The sequence below is a fragment of the Passer montanus genome, unplaced genomic scaffold, assembly GCF_014805655.1.
Source record: "Passer montanus isolate IOZ18808 unplaced genomic scaffold, ASM1480565v1 scaffold3, whole genome shotgun sequence".
Classification (NCBI taxonomy): Eukaryota; Metazoa; Chordata; class Aves; order Passeriformes; family Passeridae; genus Passer; species Passer montanus.
The window spans coordinates 10,641,053-10,654,773 of record NW_024367707.1 but is presented as its reverse complement, the minus strand read 5'-3'; the positions used below and the strand labels follow the sequence as shown (position 1 = coordinate 10,654,773).

The 13,721-nt window shown below is 39.7% G+C and overlaps 1 protein-coding gene across 1 annotated transcript; it reads right to left on the bottom strand.

The window, feature by feature from the left end:
* GPR143 (G protein-coupled receptor 143) lies at window positions 1-13,417 on the bottom strand. The gene is made up of 9 exons (XM_039714343.1): window positions 13,322-13,417; window positions 12,641-13,035; window positions 10,818-10,927; window positions 7,830-7,924; window positions 6,358-6,450; window positions 5,773-5,882; window positions 4,385-4,493; window positions 2,055-2,172; window positions 1-593 (listed from the first exon to the last, which is right to left on the bottom strand). The coding sequence occupies exons 2-9, from the start codon at window positions 12,882-12,884 to the stop codon at window positions 294-296; spliced, it is 1,179 nt and encodes a 392-aa protein (XP_039570277.1). The 5' UTR covers window positions 12,885-13,035; window positions 13,322-13,417; the 3' UTR covers window positions 1-293.
* Between the last annotated feature and the right edge of the window lie 304 nt (window positions 13,418-13,721).

Genomic DNA, 13,721 nt, shown 5'->3' with positions numbered 1-13,721 from the left:
GAGAGATTAAAAGAAAATGAACGAAAATCAATCATAAGCAACAAATCTCATTGCAGATTTATACTCCTGCTGAAAAAAGATTCAAGCCTTTATACCTGTTTACATCTCTCCATATCTCTCTGTCTCACACACTCTCTCACACAGTGTCACAAGCTGCAGGAAATGACATCAAGCCACTGAGCACAAACCCAATTCCAGAGTACAATGATTCACACACTGATGTGGTTTTGTGAGTATTGACAATGTGAAAAGTTAGATCCAGGGAAAGTTAGATCCAGCTCTGCACATAGAAACTACCAGCCCTGGTAGATGGGAGAGCTTCTGGTCAACCTTTCGTCACTGCTGGTGTTACCTTCAGACAACATGCTTATGGCCTCGTCGGTCTGCTGGCTGTCAGTTGTTGAGATCTTCTTGGAATCATGGATGTTGGTCTGGTAGTTCACTGGTGAGGGATAGGCATTTTCCCCCACAGTTGATGAGGACATAGATTCCCAGGGTATTTCTCTTTTCCGCCATTTCAGGTCCACTCTCCATCCTGTCCAGCCGTAGAAAGCTAATGTGAAGAGAAAGCCCTGCATGGGATTAAGAACCCCCTGGGAAAGAGAAGTGCAAGAGGAGTTACACCAGCAAGGAAGGCTTCATCCTCCACTCTAGCAGAATGATTTGCTTGTATTAAAAACTTCCCTTTCACTGAAAGATTGCTGACTTTAAAAGTCACTATATGCACTCAAATAAAAAATTATCCATCGCAGACACAAACAAATAAGAGAAAAGTACCATGACCTGTTTTCTAAAATGCTGAGGCCATAACAGTAAGCAGTAAGCATGAAATTATTTTCTAGCATGAAGTTTAGCCAGTCAATCCCTTGGTGTGTTTTTAACTTTCTGGACTTTTTTATTCACAAAGTCATGTATATTTTTAATTACAAGCCAAGTCAAATATATGAGAGGAGACACTAGCATAGACAGTGAAGCTTTTCCTGCCTTTAAAAATAGCAGGAATTGATCTGTCTGGAATTGCTTTAGATTCTTGAGCCAGTGAAAATGTCCATTAAAGTGGGATGGAAAAATAGGGAGAGGCACTGAAAAAGAAAATCCCAAGTGATCACCAAAAAATTTGTCTCTGTTTCCAGTGCCATGAGAGACTTAACAAATTAATGGCTTTATATGCTTCTATTTTTCTCATAGGAAAAGAAGGAAATTATTTTTATAGCCATTTTAAAGCAGAGGTCAGTGCCCAGACTTGATCTCTTGCTCTCCAGGTGAGCAAGGGCAAGGTCCCTGTCACATGAATGTGTTCACTCCTTGTCAGAGGAGAAGGAGGTTGTATCACATCAGTTGCATCACTTAATCCTTCAATACCAAACTGCTCAAATGCTTAATTGCACAAATCATGCTCAGGCCTTATATCTATTTAACAACTCCAGAATAAATTCTCTAGGAAAATGAACCTGCACTGTCACCTCTGAAAAATCCCTTGTCAAATATTCTAATTGGAGAAAGAAGCTACAGTAAGAGACCAGCATCTCACAGCTATTTTTGGTGCCTTGTGTGAATGATTTTTCACCTATTTGTTCCCAAATAATGATCCAAATTTCATTACATAAGATGCAATCATTCTTTATAATAATTTAAAAAACCCCACCCTAGTTGCAAATGGAGAATTTCCATGAAATGCCCATTTAATTGGGAAACCTTCAGGAATTGTGAGCTAAAACTTTTCAGCTTGCATTATGGCAGAGTTTAGCAAGGTGGGGATATAATTTGTTGTAGTTATCTCTTGTGGATCTTAAAATGGGTAGTGATCTCTCACAGAGAGATTGCATACTCCAGCAAATGGGAGAAATTAGCCTCTAGGACATTTTTTGGCAAAGTTTACAAGGGAAAAGCCCTCCCATTGATTGCTCATTCCTTTCTCTTACTTTCTGCTTTTCTTCCTTGATTTTCAGAGTGTTTATATCCCTCAAAATGAAAAACCCCACATTATGCAGTTGCTGTTCCACCAGTCTCACAACAGTGATTTCTAAGCCCAAGTAATGTCACAGCTAACCCACCATTATAATCCAGGTGATCAGAGCAGCACTTCTGATGTTTTTCAGGGGCATTTCGTTGATATCTGGCTGCATTTCGAGGTAGAACAAAAGGGTCTCGTTGATGATATTGGATGACCAGCTATGGCAGGAGCAAAGAAGAAAAGGTCAGTTATATATTGATGTGCAGGTAAAATATGCTTTACCTTCAAATTATAGAAATTAAAATCACTCTAAGGACAGTAAGATTTTTTAAAATCATAGAATCATAAAGGGTAGAAAAGAACTCTAGGATGATCAAGTCCAAGATGGTTGGACTTCTTGTTAAATCTCAATCTGAAGGGACTCATAGGTCTATAAGATCACAATCAAGAACTGGACCTACCTACTCTCCCAGGCCTAGACAATATAAATTAATATAAGAAAAAAAATCTGATCATTTTAACTTGCTGCAGAACAGTAAATTGCAGAATAAAATTGAGATGAGAAGGAAGTGTGATCCATAATGGGATATCATGCATGCTGACTTCTTTTGCTCGTGCCTTAGAAGAGTTGTGCTCACAGACAAGGAGCTCAAATATATGCACATGTTGTTGTAACAGACTGCAGGATTTCCAGCTGGAGTTAGAATTTCAGGGTTAGATTAAAGACTTCCAGAATGTCCATTCAAAAGCACCAAAAAGCAACACAAAAGTTGACTTTTAAATCCTTGAAAATGTTAACAATTATTTTGAATAAAGGCAATATCTGTTTCCAGATAAGGATGAGCATAATCAAGCCTCCTTCACTGAAAGAAATGGAGTATGTTCTACACTAAATAGAGATTATAGCATATGCCTATAAGTTCCTATGACATCTAAACAGTGAGAGGAGCATTTCTTTATAGTTGTACTGCAGATCCAGAAAAGAAACCATCAGCTTTCATGTCATACTTTCTAAGGGGTTTTATATTTATCCTCTGCACAATTATATCTTTTTAACAATGTAAAACCTCCTGCTCTCCCCTCCTAAATCTGTAGGCATCTCTTCTATTCTATTTTGTCCCAACCTGCTGTCTTTGACTAAAGCATTCTATATTTGACTTCTGGGATGGAAGGAAATCTTCCCTATGCTCTGAGATGAGACTGCCTCAGTCTTTCCCTCCAGTAACCTTTGAGAAAAGTTTTACACTCCAGAGCTTATGTTTTATTAGAGCAAAATCCTAAACCAGAGCTGTGATTTTACTTTTTATTAAGAAAGTCCAGAATGAGACAGAATGGAAATAAACAAATGTCCCCACAATGTCCATGGGAAATTGGCCTTTCCTTTCATGCTTTTTCCCAGATAATCAAGCTGGCCACCACCCCTTAGGTTGCAGTGCACTTCTGTGATGCCTCTTGGCTCTTTCTTTCCACAGCCCTGGGAGCTTGGCTGAATCTCTGCTCCTTATTATTTCAGCAATTTCCAGGAAGCCATGCTGCAGGATCCCTCACTGCTGCCTCTCACTCCCTCCTCTGCTGGCTACCCCACCCTTCACACTGGAAACTTCACTTCCAAGCCAAGAGGACTGTTATTCCCCCAAAAAAATACAATAATTTCCTTTCAGAGCACTCCAGTAGACAGCAGCCAAGAGAAGATAAAAGAGGCAGCCTTTCTCCCTGCCCAGCCTGTTAAAGCAATGTAACATGCATTAATACACCTGTGTATAAAGAAGTTAAGTGGGATGTAGAGACTGCTAAGTTTGGCCTTCTCACTTCACCACTCCACTTCTTGTTGTCCCATTCTTTGCCTCCCTATCTCTTTTCTATCCTATGCCAAAGTACTATTTTCATGGGGAAAGACAAAATATTAAAAAAAAAGAAATGGAGTTTTCTTTTCTGGCATTTCCTTATTTTCCAGTCAGTATCCATATGTTTTTCAGACACTTGAAAACTGCTGAGCACAGAGGTGGCTGCATTGTATGGTCATGGTCAGCCATGAAGCCAGACTTAGAAGCATTTTTATTGTAGGTCCTCAGTGATGTGTTTGGTGCCAAGAGGCTCTGAGAAATGTTGATTACAGAAAGCCATCAGCCCACAGAGCTGGGAGCCTGCTCTATTAGACAGCTTCAGTCAATGCCCAACCTATTGGGAATTTTTTGCTATTGTTTCTTGTTGCTTTTGCTTTTCTGTTGGTTAAACATTTTATCATTTCCTCACAGCCTTGTGAGTGATTCAGCTCCTTTGTGAACTAGTTTAGAACTGCTTCTTCCTTAGATACCTTCCCTTCCAAGCATAAAGACAAACAAATGAAGCAACCCATCAGTCCATATTCCTGTCCCTGACTCTCTCCCTCAGGGAAAAAGGCCCTTTAAAACAAAATAATGCACCTCTTACCAAATAACAAATACCAGCATAATTTTGAAGAAGCGCATCTGGATCTCTGTCCCCAGACGTCTTTCGTTCTCTGTGTAAATTCCTTGTCTCCCTTTCAGTAAGGAGGCAACTGAAAAGTATACAATATGTTCATTAATATATGCACATCTTGTTAGTTTAGGCACAAAACTCCAGAAGATAGAGGCCTGAAAGAGGGAACAAAGGAATGGATGGATTTTTCTCCAGCAGCTGTTCAGAAGCTGGAAGGACAATTTTCAAGGAATCTCACATATAGCCTAATACTTAGGAAAATAATTACACACAGCTGGATTCCTAAAATGAAAGATATCCCACTATTTGTTTGTCTCTCAATCCCACTGAAAATATTAAATAGTATGATCAACGTAATTCTATTTCGTAACAAAAGGTAGCATGTACCTTCTATATAATGTGTGATATAATTATGTGCTTATAATTATCATGTGATGTTTGAATAGACTCTTCTATCCTATTATGCACATTGTTTTTCATTGTGCCATTGACAGAGCATTAGCTACACCTCTAAAACATGAAGATGGATTGTCAGCAAAAAAAGTTATGTCACATACTGTTCAGATATCACAAGGAATATAAAAATGCAAACACAAATATGCAAAGAACAACTTTTTATGGGAATGACTTCTTAAAAGAACAACTGCTTCTTTGAAAATGAGTATGGCTGAGGGACAGAGAATGAATGGAATAAAGATTGAACTAAGAATACTTGATTTTCTCCAGCTTTTTTATATAATCAATGTGTAGATTAATTCAGGTACTGCAAACATCTAGCGATGATCATATTACATGTAAAGAATGCATTGAATCTGTGACTTTTTTTCAGTCTCACTTCTTCCAAGTACTGGATAATAAATTGAACTGGAACATCAAGATCCCATCTGAGTTGTGTATAATTCCCATCTGTTTTATAATCTCAGATGTGACAACATTCTGATCACATTTTATTACATTTTTTGCTCTAGGGCTGCCAAGAAGTTAAATGAACTCTCAGATCTCACCAGCTAGGATAAATTACATTAAAAATTCGACATTGGTACCAAAACTGCAGCAGAGTTAAGCATCCAGGGTACAGTGCCTCAAAAGCTTTAAATCAAATAACATGGAAATGTCTGCCCATCTGCTGTTAGAGATTAAGCACAGAAGAGCTCGTGTATCACCAGAATTTGTCTCTAGGACAAATTCCCATTAAAATGGTGTCTTCGCTTCCATAGGCAACTGCTTCCCACCCTTTGCTGTATCTTTATGATTTAACAAGGAGCTGTCACACATCACTGAGTACAAAGCCATGACTTTCTACAGTGCTATGTTGCTAAATAACACAGACTGATTGATGCTGGCCATCAGGAACATACCTGCTGATACTGTCCTCCTAAACAGGATTGGGTTGGCCACAAGCACTAGCAGGAGTGGGACATAGGTTGTGACGTAATGTGGGATTGCATGTTCCAAGCCATTTTCACAGCTGAGAAGAAATCATTAAAAGATTATGCTTTTTTTTTTCCCCACAGCTCACTTTTCTGGCTATTCTATCTATGCCACCTTTAACTTGAAAAAAAAATTAAGCAAACAGATGCAAAAACTTTGATTTATGAACCTTTACCATCAGTTCACATGGGATATAAAGTTGATTTTAAACACACACTGACTGTGGATTTTTCTCAAATGGAAAGGAAAGCTAAAACCAGGAGTGGGAGAAGGGTGTCTCAGAGAAGCTGTTTCACAGCATGCCCAAGTGCCTGGATTGCCTGGATATTTCTTCAGGGTCCCCTGAAGTCCAGGCAGCTACTTCGAGCATAATCACTGAAAATGATCAGTGGGACATCCTTTGCAAAGACCAAAATTCTCAACTTTTGAATGTCTGTCTCTAAAGCTGACCAGAAGACATTCAAATGACCAGAGAGTGCCACGATTTCAGTCTGTTTCCAGAGCCTGCTTACCTGGAGAGAGAGGGGTAGTAAAGCAGAGCAATCCCCTCCACACAGAGCAGCACTGCAAGGCCCCACGTCATCATGTGGTACAGCACAATGGTACTGCAAGCACCAAACACCACAGGCACAATTAAAGATATCCAACACTACACTTCCCACATGGCAGGGTAAAAACAGGACCCTCACTGAAAAAGAGCTTTACAGACAGGAAATTGTGCATTGTAACACTGGCAATACATGAAACTAAGAGGAAAGCAGGTGGGTGAGGGCAGTCCTTCAGAAAAAGAGTGAGCCAAAGCAGTTATTCAGGATTGCACATGGAAGTCCTGTTCCCTCCAGCCTGTAGGGTGGAGGGGAAAAGACTTCTTCCCTACCCTTATTGTTGAGAAGGAACCTCTGCATCTTTCATTTCTCCTGCAGACAGCAAATTAACATATTAAAATTTAAGAATGGAAATGAACAGTCAAATAAACCATCCTTTTGTGATTTGTAGAAAATTAAGTTTAACTTTCAGAGCTGGATACTGCTCCCGTCTTAGGGAGATTCAGATCTGTGTTTGTAGAAAGTCTTTTGGTGTTTACTCTGATCTCATAATCAAGCCCAAATACATATGATTTTTTTGGTTAACAGGGATGGGGGAAAGAGGCAGGTCCCAGCTGTTTGACAAGAACTATGGGACTTTAGACTGTTTGGGATAAACCTGATTTTGTAAAGTTAACTCAAAAAGCCTCATGTTGGTTACACCTGCAGAAGAACCATATCCTTAGTATGTGACTGCTCTGTATCATTTGAGAACAGAGTCATGTAATTCCACTTTTAGCAGCAGCAACTGAAGGTTATTTTGCTCTTCTAACAACCAACTTAAAAACATCTTTTTTTTTTCTTCTGTCTGGCATTAAAGCACAGTACTTTCCAAAGGGTTTAGGCTCTTCTGTCACAGGCATTGCAGAAAAATATACGATAAATACATCTTTTTCTTCTGAGGGATTTTAAAAGGATGATCAGAAGGGCAATAATGACCACATTCACTGAGAAATGGATAAAATAAAATATCAGAGAAAAAGAAAAAAAAATTGAATTAACTATATGAAATTAACTGTATGAAGTTCAGCACTTTCCCCCTAGTGTTATAGTGTAATTTTCATTTTCAGTATAACATATATTTTTGCTGCAAGAATCAATTTCAGACACAGGGTAGGGACAAAAATAGTTCTCTCATTGCCATCAAGTTTATAGACTATAATTTGGTCCATATTTTTCCAAAGGTTAAATGAATTCAGTTACACTTAAATTGAAGTTGGACATAAATCAGTATCTGAGCATTGCCCTGGCAATTTAAGCACTTAGAACACCACTGATCCCTATCATTACCTGGTAGCTATATGAGTATCAGATGGTTGTACAAGATTCACTTATAGCTGCAAACAGAGACATACAATGTTGGAGGGAAAAAAACAAATTCAGAGCTTTAGCTCTGGTACCTCAGTCCAGCTGATCTTCTCACCACCAAGTAAGAATCAACAGCATAGCAAAACAACCACCAGAAGCCAGCACTATATAGCAGCTGGATCCACATCTAGAGGGGAAAGAAGTGCCAAATGTCACAGCTGCTTCTGCAGGGCAGAAGGGACTCAAACCTTTGGCCTGCTTATTTGTTCTTTAAATGTGTGTATATTACAGATGACATTATGAAGTATGAAATCGTACTCAAAGTCACAGAAACAGCACTGTTGTAGCCTATGGGTCAAGTAAATTGAACTGCATTTGCTTTCACAGCTTATTTTCTGATTTAGAAAACCTGTCACTTACCTCTCTGTTCCTAACCTGAATGTGGTAAGTGAAGCCCAAAGAAATTTATAGTGAGGATGTTTTAATTTTAGGTTAAAATTGCAGTTGTTTCTCAGTAGCTGAGGCATAAAAATATAACTGAGGTCAGTCACAACCACAGTGTGCCTATGCATTTGTGAGTTCTGCATGTGATGGGTGTTTTCTCCATGCACAAGATGGTTATCAAGAAAAAACTCATTAATGAGAAAATCACTCACACTCTGGAAGAATATACCTACTGAACTCCCTGTGTGATTTCTTCAATAAAAATCCAAAGCAAACAGGTTCAATTCAAGCCAAATTCCACAGCATTCTTGAGCTGACCCCATGCATTTTTCCCATGAGCTTATATAGGAAAAGTGACCTTTCTTTGCCACTGTATATAAATTCCACATTTCTTCCCCATAGGAGCTGGCTCTTTGTAATAGTGTGGGAGTATTTTAATATTCACGCTATCTTCCCTCCAAGCTGTCTTTCAGTTCTTATCTGAATATCCTTTATCACAGCTCCATAGTAGCATCATTTTACATCTGGAAATCAACATACTTGTTACTGAGCCAAACGTTGGTGAACAGAGAGCTAGCACTCCTTCCTCCAAAATGCAAATCAAGCTGGGAAATATTTCCTTTCACCATGGGTGTAGACCCTACCTCTAGTAATTTGTGGCATGAATTATCAGTATTTAATTCAAACATCATGATATTTTCCTAGTGCACAGAGGCAGAAAACAAAATCTCAGTCTTCCTTCTAATGCACTTTACCTATAGCACTCATGTAACTCCATCATCACATTTACATATTTGCTGCAGTTGGAAAATGCACAATTTACTACCCATAAACACACATATGCAAAAATAAACTGCAGTGTCTTTTCAGAAAATCCAACACGGATGAAACTGTCTCCAAAAATAATATAAATCAGATGCACTTAAACCCTAAAGCTTCATATGATATCTTACTTTTTAGCTTGCTGCAGTGCCTGAAAGGGTAGCCCTCTGCAAACCATTCAAGGGAGTTGTCTAAAAGTTTCACTATTTGGAGTTTGTATAGGCTTGTGGTTAAGACAAATAAAACAATAGCACTAAAATTTAAAAAAAAAAATAGAATCGGAAACATTTTATTAACTCACATGAGATACATTAGGGGAAATGAGTGGAAGAAGGGTTATTTTTCATTCCAATATAGTTGAATCTATATTTAAAATGGCTCAAATTACAGCATTTTCCTGGAGCATAAGTAAGGGAAAATAAAAATTGTGGTAGACCACTATGCTGCTCACCATCTAACCTGAAATTCAAATGAAAAACAAACAGTCTGCATAGAGTACCCTGTCATGTTTAAAAATACATTTTTATGTGTTATGGGCCAGAAAATGAAACATGAGGAGGAATGGGTTTTGAGAAGGACATTCTTGCTGCACAATATTGAGATTGTTTGTTCTTTCTCAACGAAAAAAACAACAGCATTTGCATCTCATAAGCAAAACTTAAAGATGTGAAATAGAATGGAGAATTGATAGATGCATACAATTTATATTTGTGTCCATTGCACAAAACTATCCTGTTTGAAGCTGCTTTTATATAGGCATATAAAGCACAGTGAGTTCAATTTGGCACAGATTGCTTTGTTTTAAAACTACTGGAGCTGAATAATTTTCTTTGCATGCAACCTATCCCCTTCTGCATCGTAAACTTTGAATTGCAAAGCTAATACTGCTATTGCTCATGCATTAATTCATTGGAGATCCCACATTCCTATTGCATCTGGGAAAAGTGATGATCTGTCTTACTTGTCATTGTCAATGTTTTGGTAAAAATTGTGACCTTTATTCTTTTACAGTAAGCTCAAATTCTATTTCCCAGTGTTTTGATTATAAAATTTGTAACTGAATTTCAATGTGTACTTTTGGAATGCATTTACATTTTTTTATTATTGCATTTTAACCCAGAAGATACTTAATTAGACTTGGCCAGATGCAGTCATTGAGATGCAGCCCAGCAATCTGAGCTGAAATCCCACATGGCAGGGACAGACCTTCTGCCAGCAGATTTGTGGCTGTGAGTATATTTCTCCTGTTGTCCCTCTGTGTCTAAAACACACACTCTCATGCCACAAAAGCTAATTTGAGCTACCCAAGTTGCTGGTTTCGGGAGGTCCTTGCTGCACCACACAGGCTGCAGTTTCTGACAGAGAGGATGGACAGATAACCTTGCACTGCCAGTGCAACAGAGCCGCTGGGGCATTCGTGGTGCTGTGCCAGCACAAACCCAAACAATGGTTCACAGCTCTTTTGGAGTTGCTTATATCCTTTTGGTTCCATGCCCCTAACTTTGGCGTACTCCACTCCCCTGGCACTCCTGTGAAGAGTGAACACGGCAGAACTCGTGGGATCAGCCTGACCCAGCTGCCCTACATCCCTCCCCACCGTACAGCACCAGCAGCACCCTGCCTGCCCTGACCCAGGCTCACAGAGGGAGGCATGAATGCACTTGCAGGGGTGTGGCAGAGGCTGAAACCGTCATATCCAGGCTCTGACTCACAGCCACATTTCCTTTTGGATACAGCAGTTTTCCTTTCAGATTCCCCCTGTGGAAGGGCTCTCAATTGGAGCGGAAGAAAGGGGGAATGATCTCGGTACCTACCGCGCTCCCCACACAGAAAGTGGAAGGCCACACGTCAGTCCCGTTCACCACAGAAATGTTAGCTATGAAGCCTGGGAAGCCCAGCCATACACTTGACCTGAAGATCATACCTAAAGAAAAAAATGTATTAATGCTTTGAATCTGCTGGTGTGATTTGAGTCACATGCTTTTCCCTGGCCACATATTTCACATCGCAGCCCAGATTTCGTGCGTCTGCAGGAAGGCGACGGCTGCAGAGGAGCACAGCAGGGACAACTGTGCTATGTAAATGTCAGTGTGATCAGTCAGGGAAAGTAGCCCCAAGAGTCGGAAGCTGCTGGGACTTCAAACATTACATCGATTAAGATCTCACTTAGAGATGCTGTCACATGCTTCCTTAACATAAACTGGGTAGTATTTAAGAGATTGACATGAAACACTAAATAACTGTTTACCAGCATATATTTGTACACTAATATTTACTTCTCTATAAAATCCCCCATTGAAGAAAAGGAGTTATTTTTCACTTTTCTCTGCCTTCAATTTACAAGCAGCCCTTTTCCTCTGTCACAGGACTGAGCAAAAGCAGCACTTCTGAACTAGGTAACAACAATAATATTTTTAAAAATGAACTTTAAGTTTGTTAGTGAGGTTTTCTGGGTTTGCTTGAAATAAAGCACCAACAGGAAACAGAACAAAATTACCAGGTTTCCCACCAAGAATGAACTGTTTTCCACCCACAAAAGTGAGTGTAATACAAAAACAACAATGGATAACTTGTTTGAGTTTGCCAGTGAAAGAGGAAGGGAGAAACATAACTTTGTTTATTGTTGGCTTCATCTGACTGAAAGGACCTTTTCCAGGTGCATGCACATATGTATTTTCCACATATTTTTCTTTACTTCCTTTATAATCTTTGGTTTAGTATTGGTACTTACTAGGTACTGTAGGAGAACCTGGCTGGGTGGGAAGGGGAAGAGAAATGAAACTCAAAGACACACAGACAAATAGATACACAAACTCACACACAGCCCCCACCAGTGAGACAAAACAGCACTACTTCTATTATTATTTCTAATGTGAGAGGGGGAAATGCTGCTGTAGAAACAAACTTGTCCTGTATTTTCATAGCACATGTCATGACAACTTATGCCCAATTTGACAGTAAATGACTGATGGGAAAAATTACCAAATGACTGATGGGACAGCTCAAGACATATTAGTTTCATTTTGATTCATGCATTCTGTTTTGGTCTCCATTGGTTTATTCCTCCAGACTATCTGCCAGGGTCTGGGTAGCAGGTTGTCCTTGATAAGGTACCTTTACTCACATTTCAAAAGCCTGTGTCCAGCATGATCTGTGTGCAGCTGCAAGTCAAACCCATTTTTTGTCAATGTGATGTGCCCAGAGATGTAGCTGGCACATGAGCAAGAGGCACACTTGGGCCAAAAGGATTGAGGGCATAGAGGACAATGGTTTTCAAATGCTATCCTATGGATTGGCTAAATGTTTTATGTCAGACTTATTTTCCTATATGCTGCTTCACCTCCACTTTTATACCTTAGTCTGAGAAGCAGTTGCCATTCTAGATTTTAATTTGTTTAAAACAGAGATTCTGGCTTAGATTTGTCAAGAGCTTTCACTTCCACAGTATAACTATTAAACAAGAACCTTCTCCCCAAAGACCCATTTCCTGATCTCACTTAGTCCAAATCTGTGAACACAAACAGCATGCTTCCTTCAGAAATTTCTGCTGTCCACTCACCAGCTTTTGAGGTCTGTGGTACTCCAGAGCAAAAAGAACCCGTTACAGCAATGGCAAGGACATCAAGCTGGCACTTACCTAAACCTCCAAGGATGTCACAAATGGAGATGAGGAGAAGGATGGTGGAGGAGGAGGAAGCTTTGGGCATCTTGCGTGGGCTCTGTCCCTTCTTTGGCAGGAGCTGCAGGATGGTCAATAGCAGGCTGATGGAGGCACTGCCAATGCAGACTCCACAGAAGACTTGAGGCTGGAAGTTCATCACCAGCTGTGTGGCTGCATCCCGGTTTGGGCAGCAGTAGGTTTCTAACCTCGGAGAAGCCATGACACATCCAACTGGTGGAGGAGCCCCACGAGCAGAAGAAAATGCTGTTGCTTCCCCAAGGCAGCATTCACTTTTTCTTCACCCTCCCCATTAGTCCTCGGTGGTGAGAATCACGCGATTGATGGATCATGTGCTGCTGCTGCTGCTGCTGCTGGAAGTAAATCCCCTAGAGCTGCCTTTCTCAGCCTCTCCTAGCAAGGAGATCAGATCCAAACAAGAAACCACAGTGTAATCTGAAACATGCCCCATGCTCGCTCAGAGCCATTGGCAACAGTTCACTCACATATTTCTGATTGCACAGTATGACAGGAAGACTTAAACTCATCAGAGCATAGAAGATGATTTAAAATAAATAAGGATGCAGATGCCAAAGTGGAAGCACTACATTTTAACTGTGTTTCTCTCTAGCCCCATCCCACACAGCACCCTTTAATTACCTCAAATTAATTGGAAAGATGAGTCCAGACACAAGCAGTCCCAGTCTTTACAGGGAAGAGCAGGGAAATAAATTCACACCCAAATCTCAGTTTTAGTGATCCAACCCTCTCATCTCTCTGTAAATAAAATTAGAAACATGATAACTTATCACTGTAGAAAGAGATTACACTTGGGAAGAAAATATTAACCTCATGCTATTTAAATTGCAAGCACAAAGAAATTCTCTCTTTAGTCAGTACTGCCTGCATTAGATCAGCTTGACAAGGAAAATTCCAGGACTTAGGATTTCTCAATAACTTATCTCTCTGTCTCCCTCTCTCTTTTTTTTTTCTTTTTTTAAAATTTGGTAAGGATTTAATATGAGAACAGGAACTTGACCTGCAATATTTGTTTTTCCTT

Excerpts from the sequence above, each read along its gene's own strand:
- GPR143 (XM_039714343.1), bottom strand. The coding sequence starts at position 12,884 with ATGGCTTCTCCGAGGTTAGAAACCTACTGCTGCCCAAACCGGGATGCA. Across the intron at positions 10,928-12,640 it reads TGACATCCTTGGAGGTTTAG|GTATGATCTTCAGGTCAAGT; the intron begins GTAAGTGCCAGC and ends TTTTTTCTTTAG. Across the intron at positions 594-2,054 it reads TGATCACCTGGATTATAATG|GGGGTTCTTAATCCCATGCA; the intron begins GTGGGTTAGCTG and ends TCTCTTTCCCAG.